Source organism: Echeneis naucrates, chromosome 21 (genome assembly GCF_900963305.1).
Source record: "Echeneis naucrates chromosome 21, fEcheNa1.1, whole genome shotgun sequence".
NCBI lineage: Eukaryota > Metazoa > Chordata > Actinopteri > Carangiformes > Echeneidae > Echeneis > Echeneis naucrates.
In genome coordinates, this window is record NC_042531.1 from 13471842 (window position 1) to 13494245 (window position 22404).

At 40.2% G+C, this 22404-nt stretch overlaps 1 protein-coding gene across 3 annotated transcripts; it reads right to left on the reverse strand.

The window, feature by feature from the left end:
• Positions 1-4169: 4169 nt before the first annotated feature.
• Positions 4170-20442, reverse strand: kansl1l (KAT8 regulatory NSL complex subunit 1-like). Of its 3 annotated transcripts, none has more exons than XM_029530814.1 (16): positions 20250-20442; positions 18504-19669; positions 14581-14722; positions 14086-14238; positions 13333-13436; positions 12924-13098; positions 11159-11333; positions 10624-10755; positions 8916-9059; positions 8285-8379; positions 7176-7288; positions 6821-6890; positions 6635-6747; positions 6165-6285; positions 4926-5168; positions 4170-4506 (listed from the first exon to the last, which is right to left on the reverse strand). In XM_029530814.1, the coding sequence occupies exons 2-15, from the start codon at positions 19595-19597 to the stop codon at positions 4950-4952; spliced, it is 2850 nt and encodes a 949-aa protein (XP_029386674.1). In that variant the 5' UTR covers positions 19598-19669; positions 20250-20442; the 3' UTR covers positions 4170-4506; positions 4926-4949. The 3 variants fall into 3 exon arrangements, with proteins under 3 accessions (XP_029386674.1, XP_029386673.1, XP_029386672.1); XM_029530813.1 differs by having other exon boundaries at positions 14581-14725; XM_029530812.1 differs by having other exon boundaries at positions 14581-14728.
• Positions 20443-22404: the final 1962 nt, after the last annotated feature.

Here is a 22404-nt window from a genome sequence, read left to right on the forward strand (position 1 = left end):
TAAACAATTGGTTTTAAGGTTCTTTTTCTTTTAGATTAATATTTTAGGCCAGTTTCTGAGCTACTCCTTGACTTCTGGCTGATAAAACCCCATAGAGACTTTTAGTTTTGAGACTGCAGAAGTTAAAATCTTACAATAAATTACCATGATCCGGCAAGGATTAGCCAAAGTTGTTATTGATTTCTGATGTGTTGTGTGTGTTACACCATATTTCTGGTCAAAAGTTGAACTGTACCCTGAGCTTCATCAGGTGCAAAGCAATTTCCTTTGGTCTAAAACCCCAGGCTGAACTACACAGACACCTTATGTTCAATTCATTCACATAAAACTCACCAAATGCATCAGTTGTCATCCACACCACTAGCATATGAATTCATTGCTAGGGATTGCTAGAAACACACAGGAAGACTGGAGGGGAACATCCTAAAGGCTCTGGTTCATCTATTGACTGCTCATGCCGATATCTGATTGACACTCTTTCCATCCAACCTCTCTGTATCAACCACACACACACACACACACCACAGGCAGTGATTTACTATCACAGATACAGTATAGACCACCATGCATCACCTTGACATCTGCACTTTCGACTGAAGTCTCTTCCCCTCATGAATACTTGTTAAATATTCACTTACTATCAAATTAAGTCTGTAATTGAGTGTACCTCTACTATGCACCATCACAAGGAGTTCAAGGACAGATTTCTTAGAAACAAAGTCTCTCACTCGGTTGTTTCTATCATAGGTTGGCATGTCATGATAAAGACTGCCAACATGCCTATTTCAAAAGTTCACTTCCCTTCCGAGCCATAACGATAGCCTATATAACACATAGCATGCCTTCCTCACCACTTACACATATTTAAAGAGGAGCCATTATTTTACACATTAAATGCACAAACTCTCTGAAAAACAAAAATGAGAAGATGCTGTTACATGTCTCCTTACTCTTGTAAGACGTATGGCCAAAAGACTGTGGAACAATATAAACAAATAGAGAAAAGGCCTTGTCCTCTGGAAACATGAGCCCACTCCCTCCGTAAGCTCCCAGCAGCCTGTCTGTCCATTTATGATGCATCCTTACCTCATCCTGAATGCATCATGCATTTACATGCATCTGCATAAACTGTAGCAGGTGGAATTGTCAGACAGGAATCAATGGCCAGTGCCCGTATGTAAACCAGATTTTGCCAAGGCACTTCTGTCATATACAAACACAAAATGTGATTCAAATTTGATACGTGGTAATGGATCTGCGGCGCAACAGCCCAGACCCCTTTGGCTGCATTTGTGATGGAGCAGGGATACAATAGAGAAATCAGATTTTTATATCTTTGACTTTAAAACCAAACGAAATCAGCTCAGCCACTACAGGCAATTCGATTACATAAAATGTGTCTGTCACAATGGGAATAAAAATGAACGTGCAAACATTGAGCATTAATCAGTGTGATCAATCAGAGGACTAGCTGATATGACTCAGCACCGCTTTTTGCAGCCCCCTCTGTTTCTCTCCCATTAAACAGATTACAGATGACCATTAGATCTCTGCAGGGACATCTTCCTCCACCGTCACCTTATGTTACAGTTTCCTACAGCGTGTTATCGGCTCGCTGTAGCCATGAAGCCGTGCAATGCCACCGCGGCAAGGCAAGTTCCCGCAGTGACCGCAGCAGGGGAAGCCTTCATGTGGCACAATGCAGACATCGTCCTGTCAGCCCGACCAGCTTTTCATGTGGGGGACCGGGCCAATTTACAGACGCGATAATTGGATCAGTCGGTGCGATCCGCGTCAGAGATCTGTTGCTCGGCTGTGATTCCGCAGCGCTGCTCGTTTGACCTGACTGACAACACACGGATTCCGAAGAACCCAGACCCAGTTCTCCTGTAGACGAACAATGCGTCCTCTCTCCATCCACGGCGCACGCAGAGGGGCCCCTCATCATTTCAGCCCCACTGCCTGCTCTCGTGTCCTTTCAGCGTCTCTCTGGGCGACCGTATGAAAACCGTGTCACTTTTACGCTTTTAAATAAATGGCCGTGTTAAAACGCCGTTAGAGAGATAAAGAGGTGTGATATTTCCTACCTGTCCGGCTCACCACCTTCCAGCTCAACTCCGGGTCTGTCGGGCACAGAAAGGCTCCGCAGCCCGCAAGTGCCGTAATGACTCTACTAGTCAAGCTGCCTGAATGTGGCTGCGCTTTCGCCATTCATTACGGTGTTGCGGCTCTGCTCTTTGCTAGAAGTTACCATGGACAACATTAGCACGTGTTGGTTCATTTAAAATTAAGGGGAATTAAATGCATTGTTTTTTGTTCAGACGTCACATGTTTAAAGACACAAACGTGTCTCGTAACCGTTTAATGTTAACCATTAAAAACTAGCTTTAACAAATCTGTCAAGGTGAGCTAGGAGCTTTAGCATACAAGAGTTAGCTCGGTGTGACTCTCTGTAGGGAGTAAAATCAGCTGTCGGCTTGTCAACTTCCGATTGAAAAACTAGTAACGTGGCTGTCGCCATTTTGTTTGTGGACCGGACCAGACCTGTGAGATCTGTCCTGACAGATGGCTCCCAAACCGGAGCCACGCCCCAATATATAATCTAATTTATGTCTGCTTTCCTCCAAATTGGACCAACATATAAAACGAAGGAGACATGTGCAGCCCTGACAGACAAATTTAATAGATGAAGGGTGGATGAATGAGAATTTTTTCCAATGTCAAGTGAAATGTTTTCATGAAACTGGCATTCCATTAATTTAACATGATGATGTTGCAATATTATTTTCAGTTTATACTGTAGCATTGATTTGGCATACAGGGAATGCTGGGTAATGGGTTAGGGTTAGGGTTAGGGTTTTCATGTTAGAGCTCCCACCAGATTGTCACTGTTGTTGTTAAAACAATGTAGAGAAAAACTGGGATGCTTTTAATAAATACCTGGTGACCAATGGTTTATTCTAAGTATTATTCTGTTGGCATAAATCAAAAATTCCTTGGGTGACCAAGTTACAATATTGACAAAATGTGACTTCTAAAAGAGCGATATGGCCCCCATGTGGCCACCGGAGGTTAATTCTACCTGGAAACCACCAGTGACAATCTGGAGCATCAGACGGCAGTGGCTGGGCACAGTATTGGTGAGCTGCATACCACCCAGTGGATACTGTTGAAGTGGAAGTGACCCAGATGGTTTACAGCTTTTTGTACCAGAGTCCTACACACAAGAAAAGGGGAGGAGTCAGCTTGTCAATATATGCTGGCTTGTTAGTTTTTACAACTGGGAAAAGGAAACAAATCATTTTACGTACTGTTTCTCAAGACACTAGGCAGCAGTTATTGTAACATTACTGAAGATGGGATAAATAAATATCTTATTTCACTGCTGTTCATTATAGGATCAGATTACGATCTGTGAATTAATTTCATGAGATTTCGTCTCCAACAACTGGGAGCAGTTACCCTAGTATGAAACCACTGACACACATACAAATGAGAAGAATGACCTTGACTGCCATCTGCCCACTAGGCCTTGCGGTAGTTGTGAAGTATATCAGTGGAGATTATCCATATGAGATCAAAGTGAGCTGTTTCACTGGGGCTTTGACTTTAAAAAGCTATGACCTCCATAAATTCAGAGTTATAGAGGTTATAGCTGTAGTTAATCATCAGGATCACTGCAATTACCTCACATTAGATTGTCCTTCCATTATTAGCGTGAATGAATAGCGTCTTAGTTAATTATAGTCGGCTGAAGTTGCAGACATATTTCATGCTGAAACTGAAATAAACTGAAATAAAATGAGCACTTCCAATTGGCTAGATGCTTTACTCCATATATCCATACTTTTAAGACTTCACTGTAAAACTGCATCTAAAAACTCAACAAATAATAGTGCAGTTATATTTCAATAGCTTTAATAACCTGTTGATGCATGCAATTATATGGAGGTGTAGGTACCTGTGATGCGCCATGTTCTTTTTGCCATGTGAATCAGCTTAAATGGAAAACTGAAAACAATGAACTGGAAAATATGTTATCCATTATGTTTACTGATATTTATATTTACTAATATGTTTTTCATTTCTTCATAAAAATGTATATTAAAACCCACGAAATCACAACACAAGAACATTAAATCAGAAAACACAAGCAAACCAGGTAAAAGTTAGCATGTGTATATTCCAACGTTTATACAGTATTTTAAGACAAATGTGAAAATAAATAAGTGATAACAACAAACAGTTCACAAGCCTGAGACTACAGAAGAATTGTGCTGGTATACATTTCTTTAGATACAGTACCTGTCATACATTAAAACCTGAAAGTGTAGCAGAAGCTACAGTACTAACGTAAAACTACATGTTATATACACAGAAAATGAAGAATCTTACTTCAAAGTATTAAACTAATAACATTAAACCAGTACACTCATGTAATGTTAGGTATCCCAATTAAAGTTCCCAGGGAACAATATTTCCTCCAGGTACCAGATGTTAGGAGATCTGAAGAGAAAAGACAAATACAGCATACCTCTTACTTTAGAACTTACTTTATTACTTCTGTTCTGTCAAAATCATTTAATGGCACTGTTTAATTGATTCCAAATATTTGATTGTATCATCAAATATATTTCCATTCTTTCTTACTGACTTTATAAACTATATACTATTATGAATGCATTTATTTAGTGATTAATAATCAATCAGAGACCAAATGTGTGAAAATCTTAATCAGGAATCTATTAGAAATGTTTCATAAATTATTTTTGCTATCCATTACTTATTGGATATGTACTGTATTGAAATGTACAACATCGTTATACAAGGTATTCACAATATTTTTTGTCTTTCCATTGTAAGTCACCTTGGATAAAAGCTGCTCATCTAGTAGTAAGTATAGTTAAAGATATTTCCCAACTTACATTGAAAAGTAAGGCACTGCTCCCTCAGCTGCCATTGGGTGCAGTCATGGTGCTATGTGCACCAGAGGGCAGTGTAGCATCAGAAGTATGAGCTGGGGAAAGCTGTGAGTTTGAGTTCTTTGATGAAGAGGCAGAAACTGACTCTAACCACCCTGAGGGTATGTTTTCTAATTCATCGCAGAACATGGCTTCTTCCTCTTTCTCATCCAAAGGAAAGACTCGAGGCTGCCAGGGTGTCTGAGGCTGTTGGAGGACAGAGAGACATATGATGGAAGTAAGAAAATGCAGTGTATTTAACAAACATCTCAAAATTAATGGGTACTGTGACATTCAATAGACACAGGGAAGGTATGAAAAAGTTAATGATATACCAACAACATCTGTTTAAAAATTCAACCAGTACATACAGAATGTGATGGACTGTTCTGAATCCTGATAGCAACTCTTCACATTATCAATCCCTCTACTGAATTCAGGCTTTGAAGATAGTATCATAACTGTGCATGGTTCAGATGCTTGTTTAAAAGGTTGTACTCTAATCAGAATTTGTATTGGTGCTAGATTGCATAAGTGCAAAGCAGTGAAGAGAAGTAGAGGAAATTTGTGGTATGGAGAAGGTTGATTAGGACTGTCTAGTTTAGCAGTGATTTATTCCTTCTCCAATCAAAGCAAAATGGTAAAGAGCACTGCAATCAAAGCATCCTCAACTGAATAAGGAGTGGGAGATAAGTATCTGTGTAGGCTCTAAAGAATCCATCTAGATTCTGTAACTCACACAACAGTAATGGGAAAGCTTATTGAATAGTGTGCAATACAATTTTGCCCCATGCTACTACATATATGCATGGATAGTATAATTTTGTCTTCCCCTAGAAGGTTACAGAAAATGGGTCCTTTTCATAGCGACCTCACACAATCTGATCCCACTCATATTTTTTTTTATCCTAATAGCAAAACCAGAGGAGAAAAGAGACTTCACATTCACAAACCACTAGCTATTATCAGTGTGAAAAACACAAGTCACCCAAATGATCTTGATCATGGACAAAGTTGATGCAAACTGTTCAAATTATCCTTATGCAATTAAAGGAGGATAGTCAAATTGTAATAAAAAGCCATACAGTATAATGTATTAAATGACCAGGGGGGTCCCTCTTGCACCATCTTAATCACCATCCTCCAAATATCCAAAGTTTGTTTGGAGGTTTGGGGCTTCTGCTGTGTTGCTTTTGATCTTACCAGCCACTCCTCTGAGCTTGGCTGTTCATCAGTATCCAGCTGAGCACCACTCCACTCCACAGAGCTCTCCTCTCCTGATGTGCACACCCCGCCCCCACCACCTGACAGCTTGCTGCCAGATCTGAAGTGAAAAAACAAGCATACCCCATGAAACTTTGCTGGGAAATTTCACAACATTCCACTTTCACACAGATTACATTAACATTCATGGAGATGAGCAAACCAACAACTGTGCAACAGCTGCACAGCACAGGCAATCTGAGACTAGAATTGAGTCAAAGTTTTAAATGCATCGCTCTCATCGTACATCAAATGTGACATTGTCCATCATTTCTGATGTGAGAAAGTGACTTCTTCCTCTGCAACCCTCCTGATGGATGTCAATAACCTTGCATTTTATGACATATTATGTCACAGTATTCATAAGACAGTTTCCATATTAGTGTTTATGTGTCAAAGTGGGTGTCCACCGTGTAGGACGCCTGGAGCTTTTCCTCTTTCCCCAGGAATACCAGCGCAGTTTCTCTTTCTGCTCAAAAGCCATGTGTCTTCGAGCAAAGCATTCATCTCTGAGATCCTCAACCTGCACAAAACATGAAGGTGATATTTTCTTTGCAAACAAAAATACAGTGATGTGCAAATAAACAGAACATTACCAGCCCATCCTTGTGGTCTTCCTCCTCTGCCTCAATCTCCATCACAGACTGTGTAGACAGTAACCGCCACCTGCAAAGAAAATAAACCTTTTGAGGTGATTGATAACAATAATGTACAGTATGCTTTGTGGAATACTTACTTAATGTGTGAGCCAAATAAACTTGCTTTGCGCTATTGCAAAAGTGTTGCACATCAGACAACAAAAGGGAAAACTCAGAAATATGATTTCAGAGTTTTTTAGTTTCAAACTAAAAAGCAATCATTTTGAATTACATTGAATATATAGAACGCAGTATGTTGCCTGACAGTTCGTGTTTAAGAGACATTGTCAAAGGACACAACAGAACTTCCTACCTCGGTGTGAGGATGTCTTTGTACTGCAGCTTTTCCACTTTAGCCAGGGACAAGGGGATGACAATGTTGTTGATGTTGTACACACTCTCCCCCTGGCGTTTGCGAATTGAGCCCTAAAAGGAAACCAAGTTAAATTAAGAATAATGTCACACTTTACATAAATGATTTAGACTTTTTCACACATTGCAAATTATTCTGTATTGTAAGGCTGCCGTGATAAAGGTTTTCCCTAGGCTAAATTTGATATTTGCATATTTCATATGGAAATGTTGCATATGGAATCCAGTATTGCCAAATTAGATACCTCTGCTTACCGATTTTACATTTGGGTTAAAATAACAGTATTATATAATCATATATTCAACACTGCTCCTAGATGTGACCTTTCAGGCTGCACATCATCAGTGTAGCTTAACAGACATGCAAAGTTATTTGTCATTTGATGCTAAAATCTGATGTTGAATGCATGCTATTACAATCAGTGGTTCCATTACACTGATTTGGCCTGCTACAGTTTTAACACTAAGTGCCACATGCTGATTTTAAATTTTTTTATATTTCAGATGGGTACAATCTTGTTTCTTTGTAGAACTGTGCCCATACGAACACACTGACAAAAAACATGCTTGTGTAAAGCCCTTCCTCTCCATTTATCCTGGATCAGAACATGATCAGGTGCAGTCGGAAAGATTATTGTTGGTGTTCAGTGAGCATTAACATTGTGTAAGTGAAACATTTAACATCCATAGTAATTATTTAATTGTGATGCTGATTATTTAATCCCTCAATCCAAGAGTATGCATTAGTTTTGAATATTTCCAGGCTACAAGCAGTGAGAGAAAGATGGTGGAGAGGGGAAGGACAGCAGTCTACATAATGCTGTAAGAGAGCCAGCTGGTGCAGAAGCAACAGCTGAGATTGACAGCAAACACAGAGCAAGTGTGGTACACATTGTTTAGTAATTTATTTGCCAGGAAATGTTTGCAGCAGAGCACCAAATTCTGTAACTGAGACCATATGTGAACAAGCAAATATAAACATTCCAAACATGTGCCTCTATTTATGTATAAATAATATAGAAGTGCATGTTCTCTGTTAGTGTTTGTTACCTGGGAGGTCTGCTTGTGTGAAACTTGGGTGCAGCTTTCCTCAAGCACTTCATCTGAACTTTCCTCCAGGTGATGGTATAGGACATCTTGCTCATCTAGCGATACATGCAACATACACATATGCAAACATTTAAGTCCAATATTGATTAAAAACTGATGATGCAAAATAAAGTGTGACTAATTATCTCCTACTTTGATATTCTAACGAGTTAAACCCTGACCTCCTTTTACATTGAATTCTGATAAACCTGGTTATTTGAACTTCATCTAACTCAGAAATTTTAACTTCTAATTCCAGCTTCAGTGCTTGCCCAGACACATCATGAGAATAATAATAGTAAGAATAATACCAATACTACTACTACTAATAATAATAATAATTACACAATGAGCTTGTATAGAGCTTTTTTAGATAATAAAATATGCTTTCCAAAGAAAGTCAAAGTACAAGGTACTTAAATATTGTAAGTACTAAGTACTTGGAAGCAATTGTAATTATATATTATCTAATCACAAATCATTTGGGATAAAATTAAATACAGTGACATACCTAGCACTTTAACTGTTTGATTGCTGGTTAATTGATTAAGACATTTAATATTATACAAAGTGAAATACAGCGTAAACACACCTTCTATCAGCCTATGGATGTGTCTTCTCCTTTTTCTCTGTTTGGCTCTTCTCCTTTGACTCTGAGCAGAGCCTGTCATCCTGATAGGTGACAGGCCCATAACTCTGCCTTTATGGTGCCTTGCATGCTCCTTCCATTTGTGACCTGTAATGGCAAACCAGAATTTCATTTTATTCTAAACCTTCAGTCCCATGGATATTTTGCCATTTGGTTTCAGTATACAAAGCTATCAAGTATTCAGTTCTAATGAAAACTGATAATTTTAGGTAACTCAATTAATACTTCAGTCAGTATTTATTCACCAAAACCCTGGCTGGCACTAGAACAGGAGCAACAGATGCACAAACATAAAAAAAATTAATGTAATAAACATGCAACGTGAAATTGATGGACTACCTAAAAATACCTAAAAACCACCATTCATGTTGATAATACATTACATAATTTCAACTTTAGTGTCATTTGTTATGTGACCATATTTCTATAACCTGCTTGCTTTGACTGTTCACATAATCTAATTCTGTTTTAACTATAATCAGAAATGATTACAGGTTTTTGGTTGGAGCCAGACTATTTATCTGAGGTGATGGTAACTTGACAGGTAGTCTTGTGCTTCTGCTCTTGACCAAGAAAAGAGAAAAGATCGAGAGAAACAGAAAAATATAATTCAAGCTGACAGGAAATAAACAGTGGGTGATTGATATGTTCATCCATTTTCAATCTGCTTGCTTTTGTCTCTCTTTCAGTCTCCCTAGCTCCACATTCCACACTACATTATTTTGTGTTGCTTATTCCATTACAAATTAGTATTTAAAAGAGAAAGAAAAAAGGATATAAAAGAAAATTAAGAATCAGTCTACATTTTGGCCCATGTGCGTAAAGACTATTTAAAGCCCCGAAACCATAGCTACTAGGCGTGTAACTGTAGAGGCAAAGAATCAAATATATGCAAAGGCACAGGTTGACATTGATGAAATGCCAAATGATTTAATTTCTATCTACAGCTCAGTCGCAGGCTTCATACCAACCCAGTGGGATATCTGACATGCTGGCAACCAGCTATGCTCATCCACAGGGATATAACAAGCAGTCACAGTAGTGGGCTTTGAAGCAGCCATTTTTTCCACAGTGATATTAGGTCAATGCAATGAATGCAACCAAAAGGAATAACTGTCTAAAGCTCATTTTATGATTAGAATTTGAAACTGTTAGTAAAATAAAATGTGAAAAATAAATCTAGTACCAAGTTTTCAAATTATTTTGTACTATGCATTAAGAAAATGGGAATTACCACCATCAATAATGAATAGCTACACTAATACGTAATTTTGAAGTTGGCGTTTTAACTGTGACGTAGCTGAAAATAGTGTTGGCTTTGCATTAACATTAAAATACCTCTGACTTTAGACATGACTTCACTGGTGCTCTACCAAAGCAAAGTGCAGTGAATCAAAGGTCAGTAAGGCGGAGTGACAACAGAAATGCAGGTGCAGACAGCATCTCTGTCTTCTTGTTATATTGCTCATCAGTTGACTATGACATGAGAACAGCACATTACAGTCACTCCCTGGACCTGTTCACGAGAAGCATTCAAACACTGGATTGATAAGGGACTGCATAGATAACGTGAAAGCTAAATAAAACAGACCACAAGAGCACACAGAAAAAGAGGCTCCATGATCACTGTTTGTGAAGGGCAGGAACTTACTGCTGTGCAGTGGTGTAGAGCTCCGTCTGCTGAAGTGTGCAGGAGTGGGTGTTTCGACATTGATATTTAAAGGCCTTTGGGACCATTCCTCTCTCCTAAGAGATCTCTGTAAGGTGGGGGACAGGGGAACATCTGGATGGAAAAGACACATAGTACATTCTCAGTAAAGAAATATTTTCATTGTCAATTAATCACCAAACTACAATCACACAGTCATGGACAACACCCATTCCACAGCTCTAAATACCCAATTTTCACCAGTTTGAATGTAAGCCCTGTGACTAGCATCTGAATACATTTCAGGACATTTAGATACAGACCTGTTTTGGAAAAAAAAAAGAAGTTTGCAATTATTTTTGAAATGGCAATTAAAATACAGACAGTGTGTGCTCTACCTTGTCAAACAGGAAGCCAAGAAATTAGTTGTGAACTGTACCTTCAGTTCCTGAATCAGTTTTCAACATTTCTTCTTCAAAAAGCACATTATTATGCCATTATGTTACTATTCATTATGCTCCATTAAAGTTTCTCCTACCAAATGAAGGAGACAATACATGGTGAGGTCTGGAGCTCTGCTTGCTGGATGACAGGGCCAAGCTGTAGCTGCAGTCAGGATCAGAACACAGGACTACTGGATCACAAGAGGAGCAACATGAACAGAAAAATGACGACAGAGAAGAAGAGAGGGTGGATGAGAACTTCCCAGTGTCCTGAAGCAGAAGAAAGAGAGAACAAAATGAATTATTAAATACAGCAAGACAGTTTTTCTGACTACAGTATTAACTTGGCCCTCTCTTTGATTTGTTGGCATGTGTGACATGAGGTTTGAAGAAAGCTGCTCTTTGTTTGAGCACTTTGATTAAAGTGTTTCAATTGTTAAATGCTTTTGTTGTCATCTGGCAATAATAAGATGGCTTGGTGCTGCTTCTTAGAGTGGCTGTAATTGCTCTGGGTTTTATTCCATCCAGAAGAGCTTTGTTCAGTGAAATTTTGAATTCCTATTATATTCAAGCATGGAAATCAAATAATATGCTGGCAGTTTAATATATATTCAGTTTGTACATAAGAAGTGAAAAAATTATATGATTTTATATAAAAAAAGAAACAAAAAGAAGTATCATGCGTACCATATGTTTCTGTCACAGGCACAAGTGATTTGTTTCATTGTGTGTATTGATTCACAGTCCTCTATGACTGTGTTGGTCACAATGATATAAAAATTAGACAGTGAGTCTGAATATTTTGGGAGTGCAAGAAAGCCACAACAAAACTCACAGGCACACTTGGCACACTACATACATGACCAGTCAAAAGTTTGGACACATTTGAATGAGAAAGTGTGCCCAAACTTTTGACTGCTAGTGTACAGAAACATACAAACCCACACAGACATACCTATGGTTTCTTAGTGATAGCGATAACCTGTTCAATATAAATCAGAACGCTGGTTTAATATGAACACAGCAATAGCATATCATGACCAAATACAGTCTTTATGACAAATATTTTAGCAATCACTGAAACTACTGTGGCAGGACCGGTACACAATGGTGACAAGTGTAAAAGGAGCTGATTATCAACTTCACTAAAGAATTAGAGGAACCTTATCCTTCCTCATCAAAGGAGACATGGCAGACAAAGTGTTCAGCTTTAAATTCCTACACACAGACACACATCTCCAAGAAGCTCACATGGACCTTCAACCCAACCTCCCTAGTGGAGAAGCTTCAGCAGTGGCTCAACTTCACACATCCTATTGCAATCACTTCACTAGAGCACATGTACAAACCTATGTGTTGCCACAAACAGAATCGAAGATACATCACACCAGGAAACCAACTATTCACTCTGCTGCCCTGTGGAAGGCACTCCATTTCCAGATTTCTGTATTTTTTAAGTATTTTTTCCCAAATGCTACCATGAACTGAGCATCAGAAAAGCTTGAGGGTGGGTCAGTGCAATAATATCCTGGTTGAGAACAATAATGCTGTTTAACTCTAATTCATGTGTATGATATTTGTGCAATCTATTCTAGTCAGTTAACTGTTTACGCATCTAACAAGCACAGAGCAACTGTCATTCAGTTAAAGCCTTTCTTCTGGCTTCCTCCCTTTAGCTCAGTTTTGGTAGTGCACAGTCAGATTATTAAAATTTTTTAACTGTAGACACAAACACCTGTGTTGTAGTGAATTTTAGATCATGAAGGTAATCAGACATAATGCATCACCTGGAACAGAGTGGCTATTTTATTTCTTGTAGAAAATGTAAGTGTGTTTAGACATGGAATGCATGTGGTCTACCTGTGGACTGCTGGGTTTATAGGTGTTGAGACTGAACAGTTTGGGCTTGTGATAGGTGACTAAAGGTCGGGTGCGAGCACAAACACACGACACATCAGCCTTGAAGAACCTTGTGGTCGCCATTTTTCTTCTCTTAGAGGTGCCAGGCAGAAAAAAGGCATCCCCTTTTCCACTGCTGCAGGGACAAGATCAGATGAGGTCATATTATTGTCAATGATGGTGATTTGTGCTAAGATCACAGAGCAACTTTTTTGGTCTGTTATATGCTGTTCACAAAAACAGCCAGAAACAAATACCTACTTATTATACCCCTTTTCACTGTACATGAATAAACAAGCATATTGTCTTTCATTTATGACAGGGCTATGACCTGTTTTTGTTTGACACTCTCACTGTGTGTGTTCTCTACCTTGTGAAGTTTCTCTTGACTTTACAGGTCTGTGCTTGTTTAGAGAGCGGTGAAAAGCTGAGAGGAGGCATCAGACTGTTGACAATCTGGCTAAGTTGGGCACTCTGTAGTGAAGACATTCAAATTATGCATTTTGATGACAAATCTGTCTTCTACACAAAAACAGCCGTGACTGTGTAAGCACTCGTTCTAAGCAAAGAAAGTAAACAGCTTATAGTGTAATGTATTGTGTGATTTCCAAAGGACTTCCAAACTGAAAGAAATTTTTATTTAGGAACCTTCACTCCACGGTTCATGCTACAGATTTCCCTTGTTATACATAAAATTGCTCTGGTTGTTTCAAATCTTTGTTGTATTTTTCTAGTTGGTGATATGGTAATGATAATTGATGATTATATATTATCTACAACCTGTGTCTTTTTAACCTACAGTTGGATGTCAGCAGATGACAAATCTGCGCACTTTCAAAAGTACAAAATAAGGTGATTTATTGTGCAAAGGGCTTTCTCTTTAAGCTGATTTTTATTTGGGCTGATTAGACAGCAGTAGGAATTAACGCCTTCCTTTCATAGTTTGAAATTTAGGACAATAATACACAAACAGCATGCAATACCTTCAATTATGTGTTTAAACTTTCATACATGTTGATAATTAAGAATACAAGAAAGAGACTTTAACATTACAGATTATCAATTTCAGACAAGTGTATATATATGTGTGCATGCGTGCATGTGTGTGTGCGCTCCATCTTACCTGTCTCTGTATGTTGTTCAAAAGGTGTGTGGGGCTGCAGGGCTCAGTGTCAGCATCTGAAGCTGTGCAGGACAGCCCTGCCATTTCCCACAGCAGGGTCTGCTGAATCTGCCTGTCTGTCAGTGGCTGGGTCTCTGCCAGCACCACACCACCCTTAAATAAACACAAGAACACACATACACACACATTGGCAGTGTCAAATCTTCAAAATTCAACCAGTTTGAGAAGCGGTTTGCTTGAATGAAAATTATGATTAAAATGGTTTTATAAAAATGACTTAAATTATATTAAGTCTTATTTATAAATTCATAATAGTAGCAGAGCATTGCAAGTGCTATGCATTTATTACAGTAAGGCAACAAAGGTTGGATGACCAGGCTAAATAGGTTAACATTACTCAACTTGTGTTAAGATTTGACAAAAAAACTGTATGCCAGTTGGTGACTTATGTCAAATGCCCTTCACTGAGGTGGATACACAGGAGTATTGTTTTACTTTAGAGGAGCGGATGTGCTTGTGGAGCTCCACCAGTTGTTGTATCCTCCCCTCCAGCTCAGCCAGACGCAGCCTCAACCAGCTCCACCTGCTACCCAGCTCCGCTCTTGCTTCCAACCATCGTCTCTCACAGCTGCTGCTACTACTTCTGCCAAGGGAATTAGGGTCATTGATGAGGAAAGAGAATCCATGTAAGAGTATCATAATACAGGGTGTCCATAAAGTCTCTTTGCAACTTAAAAATGTATTACAAAAGCAAATTAACAGACCAATATATGGAAATTATTAAAAAATGAGGAGCAGATATTGCAGTTTTTTGCCTCATTTAGTACACCTCTACATGGGCTCCATTAGTTACACGAAGCACATCAAAACAGTATTCGATTTCTTGCCATGTTCTCTGTAGCATAGCCTCATCAATGGTCGCAATGGCATCAGTGATCTTTTGCTTTAGATCAGTGATGTCCTGTATCTTTGCTACGCAACATCTTTAAGATAACCCCACAGGAAGAAGTCCAGGGGAGTGATATCTGGTGTAAGAGGTGGCCAGGGAATCGGGCCATCCCTTCCAAGGGTTAGGGTTTGGGCATTTACCACTACCTATTTCTTCAACATATGGCCACTGAAATTTGACTACAGGAGGTCTGCGAAGAGGTTTGCATATGAGAATCACTGGCTGGAATGTGTAATCAGAGAGAACAGTAATACAAAAAAGGAAAGCAGACAGAGATTGAGAGTGACCATCACATTGGTTTACGTATTTGTACTACAGTCACAAAATATGACCAGTTTTAGACGGCCATGTTGCGAAGTAGGGCTGTGAAATTGTAAGCACAAAAGCTTATCTAGGCCACAGAATAAGACGCAGTTGTGTGGTGAGTGTCTATAGTATGTCACCATGGCAGTAGCCTGTCACAGTTAGCATTTATCTTCTCTGTATGTTCATGTGTGTGTGTTGGCTGACTCCAGCAGGGCAATAGTTGCCATGGTAGTGCTCTTGGACCTTGGCTAGGACAGAGAAGGACTCCCCCACTTCAAACAGTGATGCAGGACAGAGAAAGGTTAGGCCAGAAGAGCAAGAAGCCACACACACACAATACTTTACAATGAGGGTTGGTTTTACAAGGAAGCCAGTTCAATGTTATTTCCAAAATGTTTTCTTGCTCAATCACAAATACACTGCACCTTAAGCTGATTTCTATTTGCCAAGGAGTAGGCTCTGTTCTTCCTCCATAGACAATGAGCAGACCCAGTTGCCCCGCAGCTCTTTCCAACTGTATAATGAGAAAATTCCAGGAATATTTGCCAGGCATTAAGCAAGTCAGGGGGAAAAGAAAGAACAGGAGAAGCTGCTTTGGAACCATTTGTGTGCAAGCACATCACAAAGACACATTTGAACTTTTTCATATTACCTTTTCGTGAAAATATTGACACTGATTGATAAAATGTGGAGTCATGCAACTCACTAACTATGATCCCTAGTGAGAGGGAAAAAGTGAGCCAAGTCCTCCTTCAACACTGTCTCTGGCTCTTGAAGAGGAATTAGGGTTTCTAGGTGTGTCTGGCAGTTTAACTTTCCGTCATCATTAGCCTTGCAAAAGACTCCCATACAGGATATTTTAACATGCTGAAAATTGAAAACGAGGAACAGCTGTAGATGTGAAGGACTGCTGTCAGGGTGAAGTGAGCTGTGTGGTCACAGGGCTTCAAATCGAAGTGAAACTATGTCCTTGTTTTAGAAGGTCAAACTTAGAATGTGAAAGTTCAACTATTTTCACATTTTCTAAAGGAGAGCATTGATCTCTCCTGCCTCCAGCACGGGGATATCCTGATGAAGGAGGAACTAGCCATAAAAACTCCACAGGGGAGGTTTTTCCAACATTGTTCCACAAAGGAGGGGAATGGACTTTTACAAAAGGCAAGCTGAAACTTCCAAAGTGAAGCCTGCCAAATAAAAGGAGTCTTAAAACTCTCTTTTCCATTCCAGTTCTCAGACCAAATGGACATGATCAAGTTTAACGTTTTCTTGCACTGATTGAGTAAAACATAGAAGTCTTGAAGAACTACACATTGGTGGAAGAAAATGAAAGCCATTGTGCCTAAAACAGACATAGCTTGAGTCCTAAAAGTAAGGTGAAATGGGACAGAAGCCAAGACCTCTGATAATTGGTTAAACAGTAACAGTACACTGACAACTGTGGAAATGTGTTAACTTGGAGACTCACTGACACTAAAAAGAATTCAGCAGACAGTCTGCTCAAAAAAAGTTGCAAAAATATCTCCGAATGTCTCCTTTCCATATAAAGTTGTTATCCCCACTGTCTGGTTTTGGGTTTAATTAAGAAAGACTATTTTAAGTCTGACTGGAAATGGGCTTATTCAACACTGCCATGCACTAAGAACCAGGAAAATCTCATCCCAATGTCATTTTCATATATTTAAGTCTGTGAGAACTTAAGATATGTTCATTCATTCATTTTCACCTGCTTATCCATTTCCATGTTGCCAGTCCATCACAGGGCCAACACACACAGACAGAAAGAGACAAACAACCACTCACACTCAGACCTACAGACAATTTAGAGTCACCAAACCAGAGTGCTACCCCACTTCAGATATGTAGATATGTTTTCTCTAATTAATTCAGTCAGAATTAAAGGTTTGTACCAAGAATGATCCAAACTAACTGACAGCTATCAACATATTATTAGCAAAATTAATTTTGCTGTTGTAGCAGCTGCTCTTGGTTTTATATAACTGAATTTTCCACAGCTGCTCCTCCTCTGTATCTAATATTGTTTCTACTTAACATATGCAGGCTTGTACACCTGCCATCTGCCGGTTTTAACCAGACCAGGGCAAACAGTGAACCTAATGCACGATATCTGCTAAAGTCTGGTTAGAATATGCTACTGCTATGAAATTTACAGATTTCTTTTTTTTCTCTCTCGTCTGAGTAATACAACTCCTTTTGACCGAGGACACAAGTTCAGCAGTGCTGCCAAAACACTCATACACAGACACATACTTCAATAGTAATTTTCCATAGAAAGAGCAGCAGCTGAGGTGTGGTGGCACAGAAGGGCTGGCATTTCACAGCCTTGCGAGCCTGTCTGTGTTTATTTCCTACCCTGTGGGTAAAAAGAGTTGGCTGGTGCGCTGAATCTGTTATGACTGCAGCATAGAGGGAGCAAAGTATGTGTGCGTGCACATGGCTAAAAAGTGTCATAACATTCTGTATGGCTGGGAGGACAAAACTTATACTTATGACAACCACACTGTAAACTTTGCTCAGGGCCAAGAGAAAAATATGCGTCTAATGCTTTGGAGAAACAGTGGACCATTCACTGCAACAGCTGACTTTCCAACACTTACATTGTCATCCTGAAATGAGTCTTATTGTGTCATCCTTGACATCAGATTAATGACACATGATTGTGATTGATTACAATGACTGATGTCAAACAGATGCAACAGATGAATACATTTTGAGGTCAGTTTGGGATGTCCCCATTGTTCCAAACTGAATCGCTATTTAGTGTGGGAGTCTTTTTCTGTTTACCCTTCGCTTGTCTGAGTTTAACAAGGCCAACAGCTCCAGCTTGAACCACAGCTGGGTCTGGAAATCTTTTGTACACAGATGCCTTTGAGATGTTGTTAGTATTTTCACAATAGCATCAGCAAATCATGCTGCTATGAAAATAGTAAAACCAGAACATCATATTCCATAAACCAGAACATCATCAAGTTCTAAAACCTTCTCTATGTAGTATGCTTTATACTGCAAAGAGAATAGAACAAAGATTCATGACTCAATAAGCCACCTTCAGAGATTTCAAACTGCAGTCGTTTTGATCAGTGCACAAATTTGTATAGAAGACATGAAAATAAATGTGAACTGCTGCTAATCACTAGATACTCACACAGGTGAAGTTTTGTTTTTGCTGCGACTCTTATCCTCCTCTAACTCATCTTCTGAGCTGCTGCTGGCTGTGGCGTCAGAATCCAAGGCCTCCTGCAGGCCTCTCAGCACCTCCTGGCTAGAGCGACAAAACTCTCTGAACTCCGTGAAGGAAGATGAGGCTGCAGAACACCCTACCAGGCACAAATAGGGTTTACTGCCTGATTGTGGAAGGAGTATACCAGGATGTGAAGAGTCCAGGCTATTGTGAGACACATCTCCAAGTTGGCAGTGCCTCTTCAGCCCATCCAGCTGCTGGCTGCAGTGAAGCAAAGCATGTTCTCCGAGAAGAATTTGCAGTCTCCTCTTCAGCTTCCAAGCTCGGCTGTGTAGCCCCGCCTGCCTAGAGAGCTGCTCCTTCACAGCATCCTCTAGCGCAGTTCTAGATAACAGCTGGTTTAAGTTCACACTGCCACTGCAAGATTGCATTGTAGCTGGAGGAGGAGAGCCGACTCCAGCTGCTTTTCCCTGGGTCAGTGCAGATATGGGTTCAAACAAGGGGATGTTCTCCTGGAAATGTATCTTCCCGTGGGATTCTAAAGCAGAAATACTGGTGAGGGAAAATGGAGAGCAATGAACATCACCACCATCTGGCCCACATTCAGAAGATGCACCACAGTCAGGCAGCAGACGAGCCGTTTGGCTGTTGTGTTCAGGGACAGGACCCAAAAACATGTCTGGTACACCTGGTAAGACAGAGACCACCTGATGGGAATCTCTGTGGCTTTCATCGTAGGACAGAAAGCTGAGGAGGGAAGCAGGACTGGGGAGGACTGCCGACTCACACTGGCGAGCAGTCAACTGCTGATATGGGGAAAGCAAATGGCTGGAAGGGACATCCAGGGGGCTCATGGGCAAGCAGGAGTCCAGAGAGGGAACCAAAGACAAGTTCAGCCACGTCTTCTGTGCGTCACCATCCCCTGTTGATCTCACATGAGAGTCCAGCTCTGCGCCACGCACAGCTCCCACACTTGAGTCCAGTCTGACAGAGGAAAGAGGCGAGGACAGGTGGATGGCATGGCCATCTTCCAGGACTTTGGTAAGGGCAGGGGCCATACCCCTTTCTCAACGACTGATGCTCTAGTTGGCCAAGGTTGGGCGGACTTTACAAACTGCACCTAAAATGATCTGAAGAAAATTAGGACAACGTGTTGGTACATTTCCCATAGTGATGCAACAGTAATCCCTCAAAACACAGCAAGAACAGATAAGAAAATACTTTTAGTGTGGGAATGCTGAGACCACTAGACACACCACACACACAGAAGCTTTAACATCAACTGGCCGAGCCTGGCGCCATTAATGTATATTTAGAAACGCTGCGAGAGGACAAGTGAGTTATGAAGCTAGTTAAACAGTCGTCCAAGCCATGCCATGTTTCGGTTCTGGCAGGAAAATGTAAAATAAATAAACGTCTTGTTGTGTTTTTTAGCTTTTTTTTTAGGCGTTAGTCCAAATTTCAGCCAAACTTTACAACTGTAAGGTTTGACAGACGATTTAGACGCACTGTCCTCCGGCGCTGCTGCTAGGCTTCATCAGCGAAACTAACGTGAAAACAGTGATAAGACACGACACGTTTTCAGCTAACAACGACATGTTTCGGGGAGTATGTTACAATTTTAACAAATACTTTATAATAAGTGTTGGCAGTGTTACAGTGTCAGCGCAGCCGTGTATATAACGGACGTTAACGTTCGGTTTCATTCACCTGACCGGCAGGAAATCCGTCTCTTATTCCACAGACGTGTTCGCCTGAATGTCACAGATTTCCCCGGATTTCATCCTTTGACCGCAGGAAAATCCGTTAAAGTCCGCTCTCCCGACAGGTTGTCCACCTAGCTGTCCGACGGAGACACGTCTCTGGATCAGAAAATGGACAGCTCTCCCCGGCATGCACTGTTCTCCTCCACTGCCGCTCACCAACTGAGAGAGACTGGGAGAGAGACAGGGAGAGAGAGAGGGAGAGAGAGAGGCTGAGGGGGAGAGGGAGAGGCTGGGGGGGGGGAGAGAGAGAGAGAGAGGGAGACTGAGGGGGAGAGAGAGGCTGAGGGGGAGAGAGAGGGAGACTGAGGGGGGGGGGAGAGGGAGAGGCTGAGGGGGAGAGAGAGGGAGACTGAGGGGGGGGGGAGAGGGAGAGGCTGAGGGGGAGAGAGAGGGAGACTGAGGGGGTGACTGACGGAGAAACCTGAAACCAGCCTGACTGATGTCCAGGCTGATTGCTGTGCCTGGACTGGCAAACAAACTGTCACAAGTATGTTTCATCAATGCTGCATTCCTGCTCTGTACTGTAACCTTAAGTGAGTAGATTTGCAGTAGTTGTGGTGCCTTCTATAAAAGACAAACTGAAAAAACCATCCCATCAACGAGGATAGCCATGTAGATGAGATATCTGCTGTTCCCCTTTGCCCAGATCAAAAGAACTCGCTGTGCCAGCACAATCCGGGTGTAGTAGAAGAAATTCAGCCAAACATAGCACATCATGCTGTTATACATAAAGTACTTCACAAACACCCGTAGTACTGTAGTATAATACACATTTCAACGCTTTCTCTTCCTTTAGCTCGCAAAACATCAAGCCAATGAAACGCAATAAATAATCAAACAGTAGAAAAGATATCATCGGAGTTTGGCTGCTTGAATCTCTATCTGCTGTGCAATGGGAAGATCAAGCAACATGAGTAGCAGCTGTTGGCCGTGAGGTTGAGGATGATTAGCAGTCCATTCATCAACATGAAAGCCTGCTCACCAACATGAAGGAATAAACGGTTAAATTAGGGGCTTAGAAAAGTCAAAATATCCAAATGGTGTTGTAGCTCTTTGTGAATGTAATATGGACCAGTACAATCATTATGTAACAACATGTGTAGTGTAGCGCATCATTTATATCACACAGCTAAGATTTTTCTTGAAACATCTCTGAAAAGAAAAAAAAAATGCCCTTATTGCAGTAATTTCTGACTCACAACTGTACATGATCTATCAAAGAGAGATTGCTCGTGCATGCTCAAAGAATATGATTGAGGACAACACTTAGTCCATAATGTCTAACGGGAACATAATTTGATACTAACCGTTGCATATGTGCAGGTCAAACATATATGGAGTGTAAGATTATCATGGCACAACACTATGAGCATTCATAACATCAACACGCTGGCAGCAACTCAGGCTTCGTAAAACTTTATTGTGTTTTTTCTTGCTGCCACATGTGCACAATGCCATTTTATGAATATTACCTATATGGTCTGTGCACACACAACACAACACAAAGACAAGAACAATTGTGAATGCAGCAAAGTTTTCCTTCTTACGGTCTATTTCTGATAGAACACAGACTCAAAGAACATTACTGGCCTCACATGAAAAAATTAAGAATAATTAATCATAATTTGTGGGCATATCTTCATGTTTTCCTTCATTTTGATATATCACATTCACAGTATTTTCCTTATGCTTCAAATAGCAATCACTCTCAACCTTTTGTGTTTGCAGCACCTCAGAAGGCAATCTGTTTGACACAGAATATACTGGATAGTATATACATCAATTTCTTTCTATAATATAACAATATTTACCCAGCACTAACTATTCCCTTGCTTTACAGGAAGAAAGGAGGAAGAAGAAGGACATGGGTATCATAAAACAAAAGTAATTAACTCAAAAATATGTATTTCCCATGTGTTGGGAAAATAAAACAACAATGTATCAGACTGTGATAAAACCTTTAATTTTGTTTTTGTTTGTTTATCACACTCACATGGTCAGCAGAACCTATGGGAGTACTATATGTTTAAGAGGATGTAAAATATGAAATAAAATAAAGAAATGAATTCAAATCCTCACTGGGGCTTTAGCTGTATTCT

Excerpts from the sequence above, each read along its gene's own strand:
- kansl1l (XM_029530812.1), bottom strand. The coding sequence starts at position 19,597 with ATGGCCCCTGCCCTTACCAAAGTCCTGGAAGATGGCCATGCCATCCAC. Across the intron at positions 13,437-14,085 it reads TGAACAACATACAGAGACAG|AGTGCCCAACTTAGCCAGAT; the intron begins GTAAGATGGAGC and ends TCTTCACTACAG. Across the intron at positions 6,891-7,175 it reads AAAGACATCCTCACACCGAG|GTGGCGGTTACTGTCTACAC; the intron begins GTAGGAAGTTCT and ends TTTTCTTTGCAG.